Source organism: Rhinichthys klamathensis, unplaced genomic scaffold, assembly GCF_029890125.1.
Source record: "Rhinichthys klamathensis goyatoka isolate OS25496 unplaced genomic scaffold, OSU_Roscu_1.1 h1tg000136l_1, whole genome shotgun sequence".
Taxonomy (NCBI): domain Eukaryota; kingdom Metazoa; phylum Chordata; class Actinopteri; order Cypriniformes; family Leuciscidae; genus Rhinichthys; species Rhinichthys klamathensis.
In genome coordinates, this window is record NW_026606671.1 from 1,548,571 (window position 1) to 1,573,154 (window position 24,584).

Here is a 24,584-nt window from a genome sequence, read left to right on the forward strand (position 1 = left end):
TTCGCGGCTTTACTTCCTGCTCACGACTGCGCATGACTGGTCCCGAAAACGCTACTGCGCAGACTCAAGTTCCAATATGTCAGCGCCATATCGGGACACTGGCGGCTTCAGTTCTCTCCAATGGAAAAGAGCGAAGGGGCGTCGTCCATCTTTTTTTACAGTCTATGGCCTACACAATCACGTCTATATTCAGTGAATTAATAAACTAAATGGAAAAAAAGGGCGCCCTATTATTATATAACCAACCAACCATTACAATATAATTATAACGGATAATAAAGTTATTGTGGAATGACTTATTTTTAAAATTACTTAATGAAACTTGAAACTTAAATTAAAGAGTATATACGCAAAACTTCACATGTAACAAACAAGGTAGCAAAATGACAAGATTAGGAAAATAGATTAAACCGGAAAAGTTAAACATTCAAGAGATTTGAGAAGCGAGTCTGTTTCAACTAAAAAATGTGAAAAAATCAAACAAAATAAAGAAATTTAAGATATATTCCATAGACTTGTTGGAAGCATCAGTATATATCAAATTATCCTACCTTTTAAATTTAGGATTAATGATATGATATCATTAATCGATCCTAAATTGATATGTCATAAACTAAAACAAATATTGATCCCGAGTCCCGACTGTTAGCTATAACTAGAACGATGTTATAGTGTTTGCTCATTATGATGGGACGGAAACAAATTATTTAAATTCCTAAATTCAGTGACTCAATATGTCATGCGTTTCTACAGTACCTGGACAAATTTGATGCATCAAATGTCACCTTTTCGTTTTATTTCTTGGTGGGTTTTAAACTTGCAATTTTTGGATTATAACGTGGGTCTGATAAATTCCAGGCCGTTTCCTTTGTAAGAACAGCTAGTGTAACGTTTGATTTAGAGAGTCTTTGCATGACGGATGATGACCCATTTTTAAGTTGTGGTATGTTTGGTCTGTAATCGGCCTTACATAAACGCAGCGCTGATCCACTGACCGAATTAAGCTTTAGGGGTGTGGCTGTGGCGCTGCCATTGTCATGGAAAAACCCCAACACCCACTTTTGCTGACATTTGTAAATATACAGTTGAATTAAATAAATTACACACATATTTGATATAAAACAAAGTCAGTTAAGATTGCAGCTCTATATTCGCGCGTACGTGCGGATCTTGTGGTGAGAGTGCGTCATCAGCGTCACGCGCAGCCCGCCGTCACACTCAAAAGTCAGAGCAGAACCGTTGTGTAACCGTCCCGCCGCCGGAGGGGAGGAGTCCAGACACAAATATACACTCTCTGTGTTGTGCTGTAAAATTCCACTGTACAGTTTACATTTACTGTCGAAAACAAACATCGAGTTTGTAACAGGTAAACTAGACTCCTAATCTTTGAGTACATGGAGCTGGATCGGCGACTCTTGCTGGCTCACTGCGCCGCCCACACCCTGTCCGTTATCGCTGGGCTATTGGTGGTCGTGCCGCTCGCCCTCAACGGATCCGCTTTCAAGGGGAGGTGCGCGCTGTTTAGTCAAGGCTTCTGGAGGACGGAGAACCTCACGGTGGGCGAAGGAGAGTCCAAAGCGGTCACTCATCTGGTGGTGCAACAATGGGGTCCACTGGCCGCCTGCCAGTTCGCCACATTTGTCGGTGTGTTTACGGTGCTGTACGGCGCAGTTCAGGGCTGGAGGAGCCTGTTCTACCTCTCTCGACGGCACGACGAGTGAGTGATAATGTGACTTACAGAAAATATAAAAAAAAACATTAAATGATCAAATTAACATTACATATCTACATAAAAGTAGAAACTTGAATTGGCATATTTCTATCAAATAACAACAATAAATGAAACTATATATTGTTGTATCTAAGCAAAAAAAAATTTGTATTCAATATATGTTTAAATAATATTAAATTAGCTATATATACATATAATATATTTGTGTATAAATAACATTCAGTTGTTTTATTAAAATGTTTTTTTAAACGAACACAATAAATTATACTTATTTTAAATATGTATTATTTATATTATATCTATCTATAAATTACAGGAATGTCTGTCTGTCTGTTCTCGAACCGTTAACGTTAGTCCGATGGATTTCAAACTTGTTGTCTTGCTAAGTTACATACGGACACGAGTAGTGCAGTGCCGAGTTTGACATTGTTTGGATTAGAAATGCAAAAGATATCGTTAAATATATCGGTAAAAGAAGCACACATTGGAGTTGTGGTTTAAAAACAAACATTCTGACATTAGAGAGGGTTGTGGTTTAAAAACAAACATTCTGACATTAGAGAGGGTTGTGGTTTAAAAACAAACATTCTGACATTAGAGAGGGTTGTGGTTTAAAAATAAATATTCGGTCAACTAAACATTAAGCCAGCTACACTGTTTACTTCTGAATATTGTAGTTATTCTTCAGAAGTAGTTAGTTGTCAATATATAGTTAAATTTTCCATATTAATTGTATGTCATTATGTCAGCATCAGTATTTGCTTTACCATGCACAAATAAAAATGTCACTGAACTTTTGCTGTGTAATTGTAACAACGAGCACTCAAACACACAACAAACCAACAATTACTAAAACACACACAAAAACTGATTTTGCACATACATACTGTCAAATCGATTAATCACGATTAAAAAAATATACAGTACACACACACATATAATATACAGTATATATAAATATAATATAGCATACATAGACACACATCCGTCTATAAATTACAGAAACGTCTGTCTGTGTTATTCGCATATCTCGGTAAAAGAAGCACAGATTAAAGATGTTTAGATGATGTTTAGAAGGTTGTGGTTTAAAAATAAACATTTTGACATTAGAGGGTTGTGGTTTAAAAATATCTGAATATTATATTTTATTCACGGCCATCATTTGTAGTAGCCTATTAATAAACTGTTTACTCAAGCAAAGTGTTTTCTCGGAGTTCACTGTTTAGCTGCTCCCTGAATCGTCACGCTTATTCATTTGTGGATGTTAACCGAATCTGTAAGTCAGCTACATTGTTTACTTCTGAATATTATATTTTATTCTGGTGCGCTTAACATGATTGCTACTGTGTAAATAGTAGCCTGTGCTATTCACCAACTAAACATAAAAGACGCTAACTGCCTTTCATTGTCTCTATAATTGTAATCTGCACAATAAAGTTGATACTAATGTAAATCTAATCTAAACTCCTGCTACCTGTACACACATACCCAAATACATGTCACCTAATATCACCATTATAAATTGTTTTGCAACCATGTAGTTCAATGGTTCACACTCATAGACTGTAAAAAAAGATGGACGACGCCCCTTCACTCTCTTCCATTGGAGAGAACTGAAGCCGCCAGTGTCCCGATATCGCCTGACATCTTGGAACTTGAGTCTGCGCAGAAGCGATTTCGGGACCAGACATGCGCAGTCGTGAGCAGGAAGTAAAGCCGTGAAATCAAGGCCCCGCCCTCACTCTCGCAGAATCAATCAGAAGCACAGGCTCCTGCACTTTTTAAAAATTAATTATAGAAATTTAGATATTAAATTTAAAGCTCCAATCTCCTCAGTCCTCCGAAGATCCCGAAAAAAAGTCTGTTGGTGCTTCAGTGACTACTTCACTTAGAGAACCTGTCAATCACAGCTGTCAATCATGACGTCACCACCACTGCATCAAATAACTAACTAAAAACAAACTTATTTTAAAAACAAACACTTTAAATTACATCAGCGGGATAAAAACTACAGTAAAAGACAGAAACCATCTTTGAAAAAACGATATTTAAAGTGTAATTTAATTGTTTAGTTGGTCTCACGTGCCGTTGAATAACATGGGGAGGCGGGGTTTATGAGCTATACTAGGACCGGCCACCGGGGGGCGATCGAGACGTTTTGGCTTCACTTTTCAGGGCTTGTGCGGCACGCTTGTTCACACTGCACACTGAGTGGCCACTCCCCCTCTCACACTGCACACTGAGTGGCCACTCCCCCTCTCACACTGCACACTGAGTGGCCACTCCCCCTCTCACACTGCACACTGAGTGGCCACTCCCCCTCTCACACTGCACACTGAGTGGCGACTCTCCCTCTCACACTGCACACTGAGTGGCGACTCTCCCTCTCACACTGCACACTGAGTGGCCACTCCCCCTCCACACTGCACACTGAGTGGCCACTCCCCCTCCACACTGCACACTGAGTGGCCACTCACCCTCTCACACTGCACACTGAGTGGCCACTCTCCCTCTCACACTGCACACTGAGTGGCCACTCCCCCTCCACACTGCACACTGAGTGGCCACTCCCCCTCCACACTGCACACTGAGTGGCCACTCCCCCTCCACACTGCACACTGAGTGGCCACTCACCCTCTCACACTGCACACTGAGTGGCCACTCTCCCTCTCACACTGCACACTGAGTGGCCACTCACCCTCTCACACTGCACACTGAGTGGCGACTCTCCCTCTCACACTGCACACTGAGTGGCCACTCCCCCTCCACACTGCACACTGAGTGGCTACTCCCCCTCCACACTGCACACTGAGTGGCCACTCCCCCTCCACACTGCACACTGAGTGGCTACTCCCCCTCCACACTGCACACTGAGTGGCCACTCCCCCTCCACACTGCACACTGAGTGGCCACTCACCCTCTCACACTGCACACTGAGTGGCCACTCACCCTCTCACACTGCACACTGAGTGGCCACTCTCCCTCTCACACTGCACACTGAGTGGCCACTCTCCCCCTCCACACTGCACACTGAGTGGCCACTCCCCCTCCACACTGCACACTGAGTGGCTACTCCCCCTCCACACTGCACACTGAGTGGCCACTCCCCCTCCACACTGCACACTGAGTGGCTACTCCCCCTCCACACTGCACACTGAGTGGCCACTCCCCCTCCACACTGCACACTGAGTGGCTACTCCCCCTCCACACTGCACACTGAGTGGCCACTCCCCCTCCACACTGCACACTGAGTGGCCACTCACCCTCTCACACTGCACACTGAGTGGCCACTCACCCTCTCACACTGCACACTGAGTGGCCACTCCCCCTCCACACTGCACACTGAGTGGCCACTCACCCTCTCACACTGCACACTGAGTGGCCACTCCCCCTCCACACTGCACACTGAGTGGCCACTCTCCCCCTCCACACTGCACACTGAGTGGCCACTCACCCTCTCACACTGCACACTGAGTGGCGACTCTCCCTCTCACACTGCACACTGAGTGGCCACTCCCCCTCCACACTGCACACTGAGTGGCTACTCCCCCTCCACACTGCACACTGAGTGGCCACTCTCCCTCTCACACTGCACACTGAGTGGCCACTCCCCCTCCACACTGCACACTGAGTGGCCACTCTCCCCCTCCACACTGCACACTGAGTGGCCACTCCCCCTCCACACTGCACACTGAGTGGCCACTCCCCCTCCACACTGCACACTGAGTGGCTACTCCCCCTCCACACTGCACACTGAGTGGCCACTCCCCCTCCACACTGCACACTGAGTGGCCACTCCCCCTCCACACTGCACACTGAGTGGCTACTCCCCCTCCACACTGCACACTGAGTGGCCACTCACCCTCTCACACTGCACACTGAGTGGCCACTCCCCCTCCACACTGCACACTGAGTGGCCACTCTCCCTCTCACACTGCACACTGAGTGGCCACTCCCCCTCCACACTGCACACTGAGTGGCCACTCCCCCTCCACACTGCACACTGAGTGGCCACTCTCCCTCTCACACTGCACACTGAGTGGCCACTCCCCCTCCACACTGCACACTAAAATAAACATTCTGACATTAGCAACTAACATGTGGTTTAAAAATATCTGAATATTATATTTTATTCACGGCCATCATTTGTAGTAGCCTATTCACAAACTGTTTGCTTAAAGGGATACTCCACTTTTTTTGGAAATAGGCTCATTTTACAACTCCCCCAGAGTTAAACTGTTGAGTTTTACCGTTTTTGAATCCATTCAGCCGATCTCCGGTTCTGGCGGTACCACTTTTAGCATAGCTTAGCATACATTATGGGAGTGGACAAGACCATTAGCATTTCTAAAAAAAAAATGACCAAAGAGTTTCGATATTTTTCCTATTTAAAACTTGACTCTTCTGTAGTTACATCGTCCACTAAGACCGACGGAAAATGTAAAGTTGCGATTTTCTAGGCTGATATGGCTAGGAACTATACTCTCATTCCTGCGTAATAAGCAGCAGGCGTAATGATATGACGCAGCGCCTGAAAATAGGCCACTTTCCGTCAACACAATGGAACTATTTTCAGGCGCTGCGTCCTATCATTACGCCTGCTGCTCTCATGGTACGGCAGTAAAGTTTCTTGATTATTACGCAGGAATGAGAGTATAGTTCCTAGCCATATCAGCCTAGAAAATCGCAACTTTACATTTTCCGTCGGTCTTAGTGCACGATGTAACTACAGAAGAGTCAAGTTTTAAATAGTAAAAATATCGAAACTCTTTGGTAATTTTTTTTTTAGAAATGCTAATGGTCTTTTCCACTCCAATAATGTATGCTAAGCTATGCTAAAAGTGGTACCGCCAGAACCGGAGATCGGCTGAATGGATTCAAAAACGGTAAAACTCAACAGTTTAACTCTGGGGGAGTTGTAAAATGAGCCTTTTCCCAAAAAAGTGGAGTATCCCTTTAAGCGTAGCGTTTTCTCTGAGTTCACTGTGTAGCTGCTCCCTGAATCGTCACGCTTATTCATTTGTGGATGTTAACCGAATCTGTAAGTCAGCTACACTGTTTAATTCTGAATATTATATTTTATTCTGGTGCGCTTAACGTTATCGTTTTCTCAGAGTTTAGGCTTCTGTGTAATAGTAGCCTAGGCTATTCAGCAACTCAAACATACCAAACCAACAATTACTAAAAACAGATTTTATACGTGCATTGTACTAGTCTATCTATAAATTACAGGAACGTCTGTCTGTCTGTGTGTCTGTCTGATGTTAATCGAATATCTCTCGAACCATTAGTCCGATGGATTTCAAACTTGACAGGTGTCTTGCTACGGGCACGAGTAAGTGCTGTGCAGAGTTTGACATTGTTTGGATTAGAAATGCAAAATATATCGTTAAATATATCTGTAAAAGAAGCACACATTGAAGTTGTGGTTTAAAAATAAACATTCTGACATTAGAGAGGGTTGTGGTTTAAAAATTGTGGTTTAAAAATAAACATTCTGTCAGCTAAACTGTTTACTTCTGAAAAAGAAGTAATTCCTGAAAAAAATCGTGATATGATATTTTTGCCATATCGCCCACCCCTAACCATAACGCGTTGTTCAGTATAAACGTGGGATTATGAATTATATTGAGAACATCATCATACATAGAAAACATGCCGTAATGTACCCTGAGTGTAAACCTTAGACGCATTCATTGTGAAGCGTGCAGCTAGCGATTTGCAAAGATTAATATATTAATATAAAGTTTAATAAAACGTTACACTCACTTCAGTTCTTCTGGTCAGCAGGAACACGAATAGCTGGTACCGATCCTTTTTTCATGAGCAGCTTCTTAGCAAATCCAGCTTTATACTGATCCTCGTTTATAAAGCAGTCTGGTGTGTGAAATGATATGTAGTGAGTTATATCAGTTTTGTTACACGATTTCCCGACTACTCGATTTCATCTCCAGCTAGGGGTGGGCGATATGGCAAAAATATCATATCACGATTTTTTTCAGGAAAATCACGATTCACGATTTTATCACGATTCTTGGTTTTACTATTTTGTGACTGAGCATTACAGCCAAACTAATGTCCATATTTTAAAAACAAAGCCTTAGATAACAAAATATAAAATAAAAAAGAATGGCAGACAGGGGCGAAGATAAAACATTTTTCATTATTTTCTTTGTTATTAAATATTAAGATCAAAGATACACATTACACATACACAACTTAATATACAAATTAAATAAACAGTGCTTTATGTTTTCAGCTACAGTAGGTGTATTTAACAGTAGCATTGAAGAAAGTAATTAAATGAACATAAAACAAAACATAGACTTCACTGTATAAATTATCCATGATACTTATTAAAGCTACTATTAAAAGTTATCAGTCAAGAGGAGTGAGTGATTTTCTCTTTGCATTTTGTTGTTTTATTAACATTTAAGGATATTAGTTCTCCTAAAAAATATATAATTGTCATAATTTACTCTCTCAAGTTCTTTTAAACTCGAATAAGTTTATTTCTTCTGTTGAAAATAAAAGTTATTTGGAAGAATGTGGGTAACCAAACAGTTGATGTACCGCAGTGACTTCCATAGTATATTTTTCTCCTATGGAAGTCAATGGGGACGAGCTACTGTTTGGATAGCCACATTCTTCAAAATATTAATATTAGAAAAATATTAGAAGGAAATTAATACAGGTTTGGAACAACATTAGAGTGCGTAAATAATGATACTTTTTTTTTTTTGGGTGAACTATCTCTTTAAGGACAAGCGGCAGCATGTTTACTATTGCTACTGTCTCTTTAAGAGCTGTGCGCGCCGCGTCTAATCTACACGCATTTGACAAGCAGATTTTCTCTCAATTTTCTCAAGTTTGCTTTCGCTTTAGACATAACTGATTTTGTTTATGTAAACCTTGTGTGTATTTGACAGTATTAGCACAATAAGACTCGAAAGATAACTTAGTCCAGTATCCAGGCGCTGGTAGACAGGCTTTTAGTGCATGTGAGCTTCACATGTACGCGCTGAGAAACGCACATGTTAGAACAGCGCATCAGCACGCGAATAAATGTTTAACCGACAAGGCATTAAAGCACATGCAAATTATGAACTTTTGTGAACTGCAGTGTTTCGTTCCGCTGCGTTAACATTTTATGTGAATATACGTTGCGTTGTTCAGCATGTTGGGCCAGAGGCGCCAGAACAGCAACTGATAGAATGCACGATACTACGATATTTCTTCGAAAGCAGATCGTGGAGACATTTTAATCGTCCACGATCAAAAATCGTCATATCGCACACCCCTAGCTCCAGCATATCAACAATGACCGCGCCTGTCTGCGCGGACTATGATTGACAGCTGGCTCACGAGCGAGCTAAATACATTAGTGTTATTACAATGTAATTATACATTAGTGTTATTATACGTTTATTACAATGTAATTATAATACATTTGTTGCAGTCTTATACATTTATTACAATGTAATACATTTAATACAATGTAATTATACATTTATTACATGTAATTATACGTTTCTTACAATGTAATTATACATTAGTGTTATTTAAATGTAATTATACATTTGTTACATTATTATTTTGTTACATGAAAAACTGTATAGAACTATGAAAAAGTATCGATTCACTTTTAAAAAAGTAGCGATTCTTTTTGAAAAAGTAGAGATTCTTTTTTTTTAAAGTAGCGATTTATTTTTGAAAAAATAGCGATTCACTTTTGAAAAAGTAGAGATTCTTTTAGGAAAAAGTAGTAATTCATTTTTGAAAAAGTAGCGATTCTTTTTGAAAAAAGTATTGTAAAATAATGTAATTATACATTTGTTAGTCTTATTATACATTTATTACAATGTAATTATACATTTATTACATTATTATTTTGTTACATTATTCTTTTTACGATTCAATGTAATTATACATAGTTTTTAATAGGGCTGCACGATTTGGGGGAAATGTCATATTGCGATTATTGAGGTCAATATTGCGATATGCGATTGCGATATAATAAACAAATGGTTTCATGAGTCAACTTGCTTGGTTCTAAAGCAAAATGCACACACAGATTAGTGATAATTCTGAAATGTGTATTTCTCCACTCAAACTAGCAACAACAACTAAATGATTGATAACACCTATAATGATCAATAAGCCATTGATGTCTGGATAAAAATTAATTTAATTTTAATTTAAGTGAACTTCAAACAATCCTCACGTAAACCCATAATAAATGTCATATTTACCTGTGCACTTCCTGTCTACAGGTAGGACATATACAGAAATTGAATAAAGTTATCAAACAGTCTGCGCTGCATAAATTATAAATTATATGGAATAAAATCCTATTTAAAGCTACACACGTTCTTTGGTCAAGAGCAGTGAGTGTTTTTCTCTGTTCCCTTTGTTCTTTGATTAACTTTACTGAAAGAAAGCATTATTGGATGCTGGCCCTTTAAGAGTTGCTGACAGTGAGGCGGATCTCACACGCGCCTTATTCTCTCACAACTCTTTACGACCATCAAAAGACTGCTCTTATGTTATGAAGACACTCGAAAAATTATATTTTGGCATAATTGTGTGTGTTGTTGTTCGTTCACTTCAAGCGGAAAGAGAACTGTATTCTGGCGCGCGGTCTGTGCATGCGCATGATACTGGCGCGCGTATTTCAGTCAGGACATTCACAGGCAGCGCGCTCTCTTTTGACTTGTCTCGCTGAATGGTTTAAAGCATTTGTATGAATAAGAGCGGGATCATGTAACACTAGCCAAAGGATGACAAAAAATAACAGGTGCTGCGTTAACAGCCCTAATTTGTTTATTTCATATAAAATCGCAGTATTTTGCGTCATATAATCGCATAGGCTTGACATCGTGATTACGATTGCGATATGATTAATCGTGCATCACTAGTTTTTAATAATAACTATGTATAGAACTATGAAAAAGTATGTATAGAACTATAAAAAAGTATCGAGTAATTTTTTTTAAAGTATCGATTCACTTTCGAAAAAGTAGCGATTCTTTTTTGAAAAAGTAGCGATTCACTTTTGAAAAAGTAGGGATTATTTTTTTTTTTTTAAAGTAGCGATTCTTTTCTGAAAAAGTAGCGATTCTTTTTTGAAAAAGTAGCGATTCACTTTTGAAAAAGTAGGGATTATTTTTTTTTTTTTAAAGTAGCGATTCTTTTCTGAAAAAGTAGCGATTCACTTTTTAAAAAGTAGCGATTCTTTTTTTAAAAAGTAGCAATTCTTTTTTTGGAAAAGTAGCGAATCTTTTTTTAAAAAAGTATCGATTCTTTTCGAAAAAGTAGCGATTCACTTTTGCAAAAGTATCGATTCTTTTTTTATTAAAAGTAGCGATTCTTTTCGAAAAAGTAGCGATTCACTTTTGCAAAAGTATCGATTCTTTTTTTTTAAAAGTAGCGATTCTTTTTGAAAAAGTAGTGATTCATTTTTGGAAAAAATATCGAGTCTTTTCGAAAAAGGAGCGGTTCATTTTTGAAAAAGTAGTGATTTAACTGAATCTGTAAGTCAGCTAAACTGTTTAATTCTGAATATTATATTTTATTCTGGTGCCCATAACGTTATCGTTTTCTCAGAGTTTAGGCTCGTGTGTAATAGTAGCTTAGGCTATTCAGCAACTCAAAGATACCAAACCAACAATTACTCAAAACACACAAAAACAGATTTTGCACGGGCATTGCACATTATAATTATGCTTTATATGTATCAGAAACTAAACTGTGTTATCCATTGGTTTTTATTTTCCCTTTTTTTCTTGCAGCACGCTGTTTTCTGCCTTCCTCACACTGCTGCTGAGTCTATGTGTGCTGTTCCTCTCCGGTGGGGCCAGTGTCACCCTCACCCTGGGTCTGGTGTCCTGGTGCAACACTGTTACAGATCATAACACCAGACCCTACAGGTACACTATGCCTTAAATTTGCAAGCTAATGTCAAGTTTGCACATGTAATATTTAACAATATTATTGATCTGCCTGCATTGACACCATTATATGAGAACTGTACTGAGCTGGACAATGACATCATGATTTTCTCCAGACCGGCTATAAATGAACTAAATAAATAACTTTTTTTCAACAAAAATGAACAATCACTGAACTTACTTAAGCTAGACTATGACGCTATTTTCTTTTAGAAACAAACTTAGTTGCATTATTTTCCTGTTATCTCTGTAAAGCTGCTTTGAAACAATCTGTATTGTAAAAAGCGCTATATAAATAAAGTCGACCTGACTTTTGACTTGGATTAAATGACTACATAATGTTACATAGTGAAATAATCACTGATTCTCTCTTTCTCTGCAGTTGTGCTGAGTCACAGTCTGTTCCTCTATATCTGGACGTTGAGACATCTTCGTTCTACTCTGAGCTCAATTGTGCGCAGGTAAAGAAGTAATTGAGTGCAAGTGACTTGTATTTCGGTCAGAGATCTGTCGCAGTTCAACACAATATGCATATTTTACATGTTAATGCATTATCCTAAGTGTGTCTCTCTTTGCAGATCTCTCTGTGGTGTGTAACAACTCTATGGTTGGCTCACTCTATTTTGTCCTTCATGAGGCTCTACCATTCCCACAGTCAGCAGATCAGCAGACCCTGTTTATCCAGGGAGAAGGAACTCCTCCTGGGGCAAACCCAAGCAGTGTCTTGTCCCATTCATCATCCACATCCACACTCGCACCCTTCACACACTCCCAGTGTTTTTATTTAGTCATACAGTATTCATAGAAGTTGCACTTTGAGGTTGATCTAAGGTCAGTTTTATTGATTGGAAAGAACGAACAAGAAGATTGGTCCAAGATTAGCGTAGAAGGGAAGTCCCCACAGTTGTCATGCATGTTAGAATAACCTCAGTCATATAAATTATCCTGGGTATCATTTGTTATTTTTTAAGCACTTGTTGAAAAGTTTTTATCATGTAGCTTGTAGTGCTTACATTGAGGTAAAATGTTTTGTGCACTCCCAGTCTTTGCCATAACGGATGTCAAAGGATCCTCAAATAGATATGATATATATTGCATTATTAATGGATCACTCTTGCATATACAAGATGTTGTCTAACGTTGTATGCTCAACCATATAATGTGAATTTTAAGTGAATGGGAAGGAAGGACAAGCCTGTTGCATGTGCTCAAGTCAGACCCATGCTCGTTTTGTACTGTGAATGTATACGCATACAGCGTAACTTTGCATACTGAATGGTACTGTCGCTCAAGCCAGACATTCTTTTTCTAATCCGATGAAGGTTTTTTTATATGAAGTTGTTTGTGTTGATGCAACCTCCTAGTTCAAAATCCACTTTTGCAATTCAGAGACGGATAAGCTGGAAAAACATGAGATGGAATGTCAAGAATGTTGCTCATCCTTTTTGAATTCTGAACCTTTGACCTGGAGGATTGTTGTGAAACACAAACGGCTGAATAAGAAACAGGAGGGAGATGAGTGAGAAATGTTGATTTATGGCTTGGAAATGCGATTATTTTTGATGTGTGTGTTTTATACTGCTGTTTGTATCCAGTATGTCCTATTTATAAGCTCTTTTCACTTGAGTAAAGGTAATACAACATGGTGTTTTGATATTAAGCCAATTTTGTATAACAAAAAAAAGTTTAAAATAAAATATATTGAAAATCATTTGAAAAAATAATAATTGAGAAATCAAACTAAAAGAAAATGATATTTATCAAGATTACATTATTAAACAAAATAATTCAAAGTTAATACTTAACTACAAAATATTCAATGTTTCAATAGACCACATAGCCTCAGAAATAGTACAATTTTCAATCATATAATTGTGTGTTAATATTGCAATAGAAATAATTTTAAAATGTTAATACTTACGGACAAAAAAAAACCTGTCCATGTACACATAAAAACAACAAAAATTTATATTTTTCAAAACCCTGGAAAAATGTCTAAGTGTGACATGCAAATAAACAGTTAATTACAATTATATTTTCATTAAAGTGCATACACTGACCATATAATAACAACAGAATAATTTAAAATTTAAAGCTGCACTTAACTACTCTCTCATTAGTCATAATTAGTTTGATCAACATTAATATATAACTTTTTTTTTATTATATGACAAAACCATTTAATATAAGGCCTTGTTTCCTCCCTGTCATAGTTGTCAGTAAAATGGTAAATACTGTAATTATTACTTCATTAATAGTTCTATAAAAACGGATAAATGGCTCAGCAGTTAAGGAAAGGGTTACTATTGCTCCGAATGCATTTTCCTCAATACTGTTTGCACCTGTTATGCTACACATCCTTGCCAATCTCAGACAGCTGATTAAACTTCTCTCTCTTTCATCACAGTCCCTTGTTGTAAGTCAGCACCTTGCAATCTGTTGCCATGGCAATTTCCGGCTCAAGGTGTGATGCCTCGATCTGTGAGGAGCAAAGAATGATTAGCAAGCAATTCCCTGCTAAAATATTTATTATTCAGAGCACACACACACACGAAAAGATTAATGGCAAGAGGTCGACAGGCAAAATAAAACCTGCTGCAGCAATTGTGTTGAAGTGATGCAGATGTTGCTGCAGTACCTCTGACATCTGAGGAAAGAGGCTGATAGCCAGTGGCAAGGACAGGCCAAAGACAGCCAGACACACTAAACTGTGCACAGGCAGCATCATCCTGCGATGGGCCTGCATCAGAGGAAGCCTGGTGGAGGACAGTGAAAACACACTCTCAGGACTCTATTAAACAATTATTTCATGATAACTTAAATAATTAATTACTATTACAATAGTATATATTATAATTCATAACAATTCATTCCTGTTCAGAGTTGAATTTAAATGCAACGGAAGCAAAAGTACTTTCATACTTTTCCAAGAAGGCCATTATGATTGGTGGAAGGACAAAGATTGGCAGCGGTAGAGCTACACGCGTCAGTGCCGTCTCTATCAGTGCCTGATAAAAAAAAAAAAGCATAATAAATTTTTTTTTTTAAAAGATTACTTTTGAAAATTCATGTAACAGTGCAAAATGGTTTGTAAGAATAAAAATATGTCTATAATATATAATAATAGCTATATAATATATAATAACAGCTTTACTTGCATAGATTTGAAAATAAAACAACGTAAAAAACAAACAAAAAAACATTCAAGGCAAAAGTGCCATCAACATATCAAAGTGGGGTGTCCCAACCGTATAACTAACATACGCACATGTTTGGCAGCTATCCGTGAGGATCCCACTACATTCCCGTTGCTGTCCAACACATCTATTCCCTCAGACAGCTCATTGTGTCTCATTAGAGCCACGTTACAGATGTTCGCACTGGCTGAGAAGTAAAACATACACAGATCTTAATGATGACCATCCATGCTTAACAAAACCATGACATCCAGTTTCTGTGAAAGGAGATTTGTTCATCTTCATATAGATTGCACTGGTGAAAATAATCTGATATAATCTCCATTTGTCTGTTATTCGGCAATGTACTTGATTAAATATACACTACCGTTCAAAAGTTTGAGGTCAGTAAAATTTCTTTTTCCTTTTTTTTGTGTGGAAATAATTTAGGCTAATACTTTTATTCAGCAAGGAAGTGTTAAATTGATTAAAAGTAACAATATAAAAACATTATAATGTTACAAAATTATATTTCAATTAAATGCTGTTTTGAACTTTCTATTGATTAAAGAATCATTAAACAATGCATCACAGTTTACACTAAAATGTTAAGGAGCACAACTGTTTTCAGCACTGATAATAATAATAATAATAATAAGAAGAAATGTTGAGTAGCAAATCAGCATATTAGAGTGATTTCTGAATGATCATGTGACACTAAAGCCTGGAGTAATTGCTACTGGAAAACAGTTATTTAACATTGTAATACTATCTCAGAACTGTTTTTACTGTATTTTTGAGCAAATAAATGCAGCCTTGATGAGCATAAAAGACTTCTTTCAAAAACATAATATAACTTACATACCTCAAAGTATGTGTGTCGTGCTTTCTTACTGACACCAGGGGGAGCTTTGCCATGCAGAGTGCTCAGTGTACTGTATTTATAAGGACATACCTACAGCAGGGAAGGGGATAAACCTCTGTATCAACAGTCTGGTGGCAGGGTTAAATTTGCTGGATTTCTGGATGAGTACATTCAGACCCACCTACAAGAAGGAATATTACAGGAGAATTGAAATGTCATTTACATGTGAAACTGTACAACGGTTACCAAGATGTTATGGTATACTAGAACATTACTACCACTGAGGGGTATTAGATATTTTTATATAATCATAAATACATTTTCTTATATAAAATATTATTTTCATAGGCTATTCTTTTCATATTAAATAGAGTTTTAAATGGCAAAAATGCATACACAGCTCATTTAGAGGTTACTTACTTCACAATGATAAACATGTACATTTACATTGCAAGTCACACATAAAATGAATCTCAGACAAAACTTGCACATCATTTACGTACTGCAATTGAAACGGCACTGGTGACGGCTCCCAGGTATCCCTGAAAAAACTTTGAGGTTGGTGTTGGCTAAAGATGACATTGGGGGAAAAAACAATCATCAACATCCAGATTCAGCAAATGTTCCACAGAAAGCATTTGAACTACAGTCAGATGCAGAACAGCAACAGACGCCTGGCCCTCAGGACACAACCATGATCATTCAAATGGAATCGAGAAGAAGAAACGCTTCACTGAATGACCATCTGCAAAGGCATTGCAATAGTTAGACCTCAAAAACCTGACCTGAATTACAAGACCGTACCTTTGTGGCATTGCGGTTGGCGAAGTTCACGCAGGCATTGTGACTCTGGTTGAGCCACTGTAGGAGAGAAATTCTGGGTTAGCTTGACATTCAAACTATTGGTTGATGAAAATGTTTTACTTTCTGTCAAATATGTAAAGGAAATCTGATTAAAGCTGCAGTCCGTAGCTTTTCCTCTTTGTCGCCATCTCTCTGTTCGAAATCTGTAACTGCAGTGATTCGCGGAATTATCATCTTTACGTGGGTTGTAAATCGGCATGAAACAGCGCTTTGATGAACACAGTGCTTTGAGGCGAGTGCTGCTGTCAGTCACCGCGCTGTGTGGATACTGGCATACAGAATCACAGATTCACTTTTTGAAAGTTTGACCAACATAAGAATTTTCATAAGAAAATGTCTTCTGAACAAGTAACATCCATTTTTGTTCTGACCAACTAAGGGGGAAAAAGCATTCGACATGATAAGCTTCGTTAGATTTAATTAACGCGATTTACAGCAACTGTGCAAATTATAGCCTACTTTGTTCTCAAATTGTTCATGTTAACAACATCAGCATTGCGTGACTAATGTTAAATTTAATGTGTTTTATGGTTACCTGTGTAGTTCAGAATTCATATTCTCCATAATAGCAAAACGAGAAAGGCACAACAAAGGAAACTCCATAACTGTGTGAATTAAGAAAACGTACTGTTACACGATTGAACTATTGAAATGTCTTACTTGTTCAGCAGAAAAAAGCCGTCTCTTCTTCCGTTTTGAACCCCTTCAAAACACGGAGTTCACGCACTTTTCAAAAGCCCCGCCGATGTTTAAATCCTTGTGTTCGCATGAGACGGTTTCTTTCTCTTTCTCTAGCCACCTTAAATCCGAAGTACGAAGTCTTTTGGGTTTTATAACTGCTAAATCTCCAGTTGACACTAATGATTGTTGTTTGGATCTTTCTGGATGCCATAAGTTTAATTATGTAAAGTGCTGCGAGAAAAGCCTATACATCTAAACATCTCGTCACGCGCAGTATAGCCGGCTAGCCGAAACTCCTTCTTTATGTGTACGGGTGTGACGTAATGACGCAAAGACATGCTCGAATTTCCCGCGGAAACCCACCAGTACCACTGGAATTAAAATCATTATTACAAGCGTACCGTTTTGAATCTAGCTATGGCAAGCAGATAGTTTTGACCACTGGCAGAATAAGTTTTTTTTAATATAATTATTTTGGATTATTTTTAACTTAAAAAAGCTACGGACTGCAGCTTTAACTAGGACTACGTATTTCTACGTAATTACGTATTTCTGTGAAACAGTGGCTGCTGGGATACTGATGATGATGCAGAGCCAGCTTTTATGCTTCCTGGCATTGAGAGGCTCAAATGATGGGAACAAGCCACTTTACCTGCCAGAACACAGTAGAGGCCAAAGTCTGGTTTGGAAGGAGAAGACCAACAACCTGCAAGAGAATCAGTTAAGGATCATTTAAAGCTGCAGTCGGCAAGTCTGGCAGATTGAGTGGACTTAGGCAAAATTTTGAATGTTTACAACTCTCATGCCCCTCCCCCACTATCAACGGATACCCTCCCACCGAGTTCGTGCTCGCCAGTGTGTGTGGACCAGGTTATCTGTGAACGCGCCCGTCTCATCAGCATCCATCAACACCATGGAGTATTTGGAGGTATGCTGCCCTGGCTAATCTACCGATAGATTGCAATTGCTAATGTCATTTATACTCTAAATGAGCTTACTTGATTTGTTAGTGTTTTGAAAGCGAGATTCATCCGCCATCACTCTTCGTTACTGCGTGAACTTCAGGCGTGTGCATGTGATTGTAACGTGCGCGAGGGGTGGCGTGTGCCCGATCTGTGATTGACAGTCAGATCTCACACCCCCCTGCGCTGATTGGACCCGATGATCCGGGAGCTGTGGATTTTTGCAAAACAAATAACACGGTCCAGGTGGAGTTAGAAGCTCGTTTTTTTTTTCTAAAACCACTTTTTTTATGTTGTTCTCTCGGATTATAGTGTTGATTTCACTGAATATGATCAATTATTTATTTTTTTTCAAACTCTCATTCCTGCGTAATAATCAAGAAACTTTACTGCCGTACCATGAGTGCAGCCAGGTGCAGCAGGCGTAATGATATGACGCAGCGCCTGAAAATAGGCTACCTTCCGTCAACACAACGGAACTATTTTCAGGCGCTGCGTCATATCATTACGCCTGCTGCACTCATGGTACGGCAGTAAAGTTTCTTGATTATTACGCAGGAATGTGAGTATAGTTCCTTGACATATCAGCCTAGAAAGTCGCAACTTTACATTTTCCGTCGGTCTTAGTGCACGATGTAACTACAGAAGAGTCAAGTTTTAAATAGTAAAAATATCGAAACTCTTTGGTCATTTTTTTTTTTTTAGAAATGCCAATGGTCTTGTCCACTTCAATGATGTATGCTAAGCTATGCTAAAAGTGGTACCGCCAGAACCGGAGATCGTCTGAATGGATTCAAAAACGGTAAAACCAACTCTGGGGGAGTTGTAAAATGAGCCTTTTCCAAAAAAAGTGGAGTATCCCTTTAACAATTCATGTTAACAATTGAACTAGTAACCGACGCCGTGGCAGATACAGCTATTCGCTGGTTAATAATTTACACCTATAGAAACAAAGGTTTATTACAGACTTTAGAAACTCAATACAGTTTTCAACACCTCTCTCTCATGTTTGCTCTGTATGTGTGGTCTTTAATATGCACTTTGATCTTTTTTTTACAAGCAAACTGAAGACTTACGATTGGTGTTCCAAATGGCACATAGCCTGTGAAATGCATCCAGATAAGAAAAAGAGCAACAACAAATCAGAACAGAGTAAAATAACCTCACTTAATTAAAAATGTATTACTTTAATTTTAAAGTTATTATGGTGCAGTTGTATTATTAGTTGTAATATAGGTAATAACTGTTGCGCTTATGCATAACTGCATCCAAAACAACATCTATAATAGTTATACATCTTAACTTATGATTACAGTCAAACTAATAGACAACAATAGACAAGCAGGCTTTCTACATAACTACAATGGAGGTGAAAATATATTGAAATTTAAAATAACTTTTTTATTTAATATATATTTTAAGATTAAATGTATTCCAAAGCTGATTTTTCAGCATCATAACTTCAGTCTTCCGGGTCACATGATCTTCAGAAATGGTACTAATATGCTGTGCTTAAGAAACATTTCTTATCATCATCAATGTTGAAAACAGTTGTGCTGCTTAATATATTTGAAATAGTGATATTTGTTGGGAGAAAGAACAGCATTTATTTTAAATAGAATTTATTTTTTGAAATGCAAGGCACAGTAAAGGGCCTCTGGACTCCTCATGTGCTCTTACCTGACATGCGGAAAGGCATGAAGATTTTTTCACCGGTGTCGGGGTGAATGATGGCCTGAAAGGAGATGAGTCAGTGACTGTAATTGTAACCATCATTTAAAAGTGAAAGTGAACAATGAGCACAAGTCTCACCTGCTTTACCTTCTGAGCCTCCCAGAGCTGAACACAGAATACAAGCAGTTATAAAACACTGCACCACATATGGGCCAGGCCAACTACATGCGTTAACCGACTTCACCTGGTGATCTGTTATTCCTGAAGGAAGATTCCCTTGCTTGAAATCATCCAGGAGTTTGATACATTCTTTTAAACGACTCTATATGAAAGAGAAATCCGAAAGGTATATGACTTATCCAGAATTATTAATTAGTTGATAAGAATCAGCATTCAGTTAATTACAGTATATTTTATAGAAGAACGAAAAGTTCAACGCAACTCATTGTTTTATTCACCTCAATTACAATAACATAGACAAGATTCCCATACCTCCGTCACAAACAAAGTTGAAGGATCAATGATGTCAATGAAATGTCTCAACCTGCCAAGAAATGTGCTCTGAAGAAGAAAAACATTCCTTTAGTTTACCAAACTTACATTGACAGCCAGAACCTATAAAGAAAAGATGCAAACAGGACAACCTGCTGACAGCACAAAGCAAAAAATGGTTAAAACTGTCTGCTTTGTGCCATAAATTGTCAAGAGACAGTATTCTAATTTTAGTTTAGAGTTTTTAAGGGATGTAATGACAACGCACTGGCAGTTTGTGCAGAGTGCGCTCAAAGGAGCGACGAATGCCTACATCAACATTCCCACTGCCTCTGAACCCCGGAGAGCAATGCAAGCGCTTTTCTGAGAGCCAACTGTTTCAGAGGCCCGATGGTTGAGCATGCCAAGGGTTTATTTGGCAAAGAACAGAGTAAATAAAAAAAAAGGAAGCCTCAATCAACTGCTTCTAAATGATTTATCCAGAGAAAACAGCTCCTGTGTGGCTAATCTCACTAGCTGAAATCCATTTTATCTTACAATATAAGGTGAAGAGAGCAAAAAAACATAAAAAAATCTGCTGATCTAAATGGGCTTGGCTATAACGTTATTTCTGGGTTACAGACACTTGCTTCAAAGCGGTTGCGGAGAGCTATGTGAGCGCATGTGTGCTGGAGAAGACTTGTTAATTATGCATGTGTTCCTGCTCCCCAGAGAATATGCAACACAGTTAGCAGAGATGGAGCAGGAAGAAAACATACACCCATATCCTTCAGCTGCATTGATTTCACCTAAAAGCAGCAGAAATAAAAAAGATAACTGTGCATATTAATGTGCATGTGCTAATCTAAAAAATCTAAAAACAATTAGATTTTGATCCAATCTTAGCAGAGAGTGATGAAAGGCACCGATCTAATGAATACTCAGTGGAGCTTTCTTAGGCAAAAGAATGTATATTACCATATGTATTTTCAGAAATCTTGAACTAGCTTGTCAGCAGGGCAGTGATCTTTTGTTTAGAAGTATTCCCTGAAGACCCAAGGCAGACTCATTTGGACAGCATATGGCATGATAATCAGATGAAACTCATGATTGCACTAAAATAAACACTGACCCGAGTATTTTATTGAGGTGCATTCAGAGACAACATATATAACCGGGAGACTAACAAAGGGAAGGCAAATTATTTTGTAGTTTTTTAACTACACACTATTTGTAATGTAATGCACACTGTAATGGACAGTGGGTCTAATGCAAGAAAACAGTTGTATGATATTCTACTGCAAAACACATGTGATTTCAGTAATAATCAACTACTATTTTTATCCTGTTTACAAAAAGTGAAATAATTTTTGCACCATTACTTGCACCACTATTTTTGCAAGCAAAGGAGATAATGTGCAGGTAGATGTGGATGATTGTCTCTACTAAATGTTTACAATATTATATATTTATAACATAGCCTAATATTAGAACATTTATGGGGGACACTTAATATTCAACAATATTATTGATCTGACTACTGATGCTGTTCTATGAGAACTGAGCTGGACGGTGACTTTTTTGTTTTGTTTTGTTGAAGAACTGCTTTATAGAATATTTTAATATTTTATGATCTTTCCAACGGAACTGAATCAACCAGCTTCATGCATCATTTTCCTGTTATCACTTTAAAGCTGCTTTGAAACTGTCTGTATTGTATATAGCGCTTTATAAATAAAGGTGACGACTTGACATTTATAATATTTAGAAATCAATTCAAAATCAATACGGAATTCAAGCTATTAGTCTAATAATAGAGATATAGGCTATTAGAAAATAACTTGCTTTGTTTAAAAACAACCTGAATCTACTATAATTCTGCATTAGCATATTTTATTTTTAAGTGTTCTTAAAACTTCCATCAAAACCTGAGCATGATTATCCAGAAGTTGTTAAAAACCAATATGGGCATCAGAAACAACTATTAAAACATTATCATAAAACTATTTTTTGACTGATTATCATTTATGGCATTATTCACAGTTTACATAAACTGGTCATATTCCTTCCATGGAACATAATTTGGGTCTGAACGGGTTAATTAGGATGACCGTTTCCATGGAGGCAACAGGACTTAAATAGATGGTCATTCATTTGACCGACACGAGCGCGTGTGATTTCGCAAATGACACAATTGACGAGACGATTATTTGCAATCGTTTAGCAAAAAATGCTCCTTTATCAAAAGGCAAAACTTGAAAATCTGAGTACATCCGGTGTATAATCACATTTGTTTTAGAAAGAAAATAAAACAGGGAGGAGAGGCAGTTTTCCCCCCAGCTTTCTAGAAAATTGTGAACTTTAATAATGTCCCGCGAAATCACTCCCACGTAATGCAAAAATAAAAGTGATTATGAATTTGTATTCAACAGCGTTTAAAAAAAAAAAAATAAACCCAATCCTTCCCCCTAGTAATTTTCGGGTTTTGCAAATAAAAAGAAACGCTATTGGGCATGCATCTGATGTTTAAGGGTTTCTATTATAACGGTGCAAAAACCTCTGATACGCTCATCACGAACAACTGCACTGGCCAACAATATTGCAATGAAGCCATGGACAAAAGGCAAAACGCAAAAAAGCGCGAGGAACGGGTGACTTTCGCAGTCCAGTGCTGGAGCAATGCAAAGGTATCTGCACACATATGTTGTTTATCAACGCCCATCAAAGATGCCCAGACAAAGATGCACTTTAAGATCGCGACAAACTCTTTACCTGCTCGTAACGCGGTTTTCCCAGCTGAAACACCGGACAAGACGCCGATTCCGCCATCTCAGCAGCGGTGGAGTGATGTTAAATAATAAAAAGGTCCATGAGTCGGAATTTGTAAGAATAGTCAACTCGGGTACGAAACTAGTGAAGCAATAGCTCGCAGGGGTTCATGGGAAGCGTAGTTTCCTGTTGAACTCAGGACAAACCAGATAGAGCGCATTATAATGGCAAAAGTCTGAAATATTTACATCACAATGTTCAATCAAAAAATTTCACAGCATTTTAAACAATCTCCTGGCTTCTGAGAACTTTGAAGTTGGGCAAAATAATTTGCATATCTAGAAAAATAGCTACCATGGTTTCCAACAAAATAGACCTTAAGTTGTTATTACTGTAAACCACAGTCATACAAATAATTAAATTAATGATTCTGAAAGCTCATTTTGTTAAAATCATTTTTTAATTGGTTAAAATTAACCTTAAATTAATCATAAAATGAATATCTCTTGAATCATTTTAACCATGCAAAAGATACAATTTGGAAACCAAAAATAAATGGTGCCACCTGGCTGACAGCATTTAAGATAAGAGTGTGGTTGGTTGGGACATTGCATGTAATAGAATAATTAATCATTCAGAGCAGATCTAATGAATTATCTCCAAATGTCATGCATGCTGTGCATATATTACAGAGCCACAACCACCGTAGATTTTGTGGGGAGAAATGTACTCAGAACAATATAATGATTCTTCAAATATTATATTTTTTTTCCACCCCCAGCCCTAGATATTAGGATTTAAAAAGGTCACTGAAGAGATTTTTTTTTAACCACAGTTAACTGATATAAAAATTATAACAGTATTGAATAGTTACAAATAATCATGGCATATCTCTTGAATAACTGCATACATTCAAGAGATTTTTTTTATTTATGGTTCATATACTTAATTTTAACCAACCATATCATATATAATCATCAGACAAATCTGTGTTCATTTTTATATTTAATGTTTGTTGTTTCCTTCTTAAAATAGTATAGCCTTTTAGCTCGTTGCCAATCAAACGTCATAACTAAAAACAGGGTGTATATATATATATATATATATATAGGGACATGAAATGTCTTTTTTGTTGTTGCACCTAGTTGGGTTATCTTCATGTTTGTCCCACCAGAGATAATTAACCAAGAATGTAAACCTCAGTTTCCGCCATCCCTGTAGGAATTGTTGTTATGATCAAATTTGCATTACTGTGGCATATTAATGTTAAAAGCTCAAACAACAATGCAAGCAGAGACACTGTCAGTTTAAACTTGTATTCCCACAACATTAATATTTTATGATACCCATCTGCACACATTTTTATGGGAAACGCTGCTGTGAGGATTCAGTTAACTGTAAAATCTTATCTATGTAAAATCCATAATAATGTACTTTTTA

The 24,584-nt window shown here is 37.8% G+C and overlaps 2 protein-coding genes across 3 annotated transcripts; one reads left to right on the top strand and one right to left on the bottom strand.

Moving 5' to 3' along the window:
- Positions 1–1,385: 1,385 nt before the first annotated feature.
- zgc:153018 (Transmembrane protein 179-like) lies at positions 1,386–12,573 on the top strand. The gene is made up of 4 exons (XM_056257309.1): positions 1,386–1,717; positions 11,524–11,661; positions 12,065–12,143; positions 12,261–12,573. The coding sequence occupies exons 1-4, from the start codon at positions 1,395–1,397 to the stop codon at positions 12,468–12,470; spliced, it is 750 nt and encodes a 249-aa protein (XP_056113284.1). The 5' UTR covers positions 1,386–1,394; the 3' UTR covers positions 12,471–12,573.
- Positions 12,574–13,763: 1,190 nt separating this feature from the next.
- Positions 13,764–23,302, bottom strand: sfxn5b (sideroflexin 5b). Of its 2 annotated transcripts, XM_056257307.1 has the most exons (14): positions 23,148–23,298; positions 20,397–20,465; positions 20,149–20,226; positions 20,043–20,069; positions 19,911–19,965; positions 19,307–19,332; positions 17,921–17,974; positions 16,528–16,584; positions 16,227–16,292; positions 15,814–15,904; positions 14,951–15,066; positions 14,605–14,690; positions 14,321–14,438; positions 13,764–14,161 (listed from the first exon to the last, which is right to left on the bottom strand). In XM_056257307.1, exons 1-14 carry the CDS (start codon positions 23,202–23,204, stop codon positions 14,084–14,086), a joined length of 978 nt encoding a protein of 325 aa, XP_056113282.1. In that variant the 5' UTR covers positions 23,205–23,298; the 3' UTR covers positions 13,764–14,083. The 2 variants fall into 2 exon arrangements, with proteins under 2 accessions (XP_056113282.1, XP_056113283.1); XM_056257308.1 differs by lacking the exon at positions 14,605–14,690 and having other exon boundaries at positions 23,148–23,302.
- Positions 23,303–24,584: the final 1,282 nt, after the last annotated feature.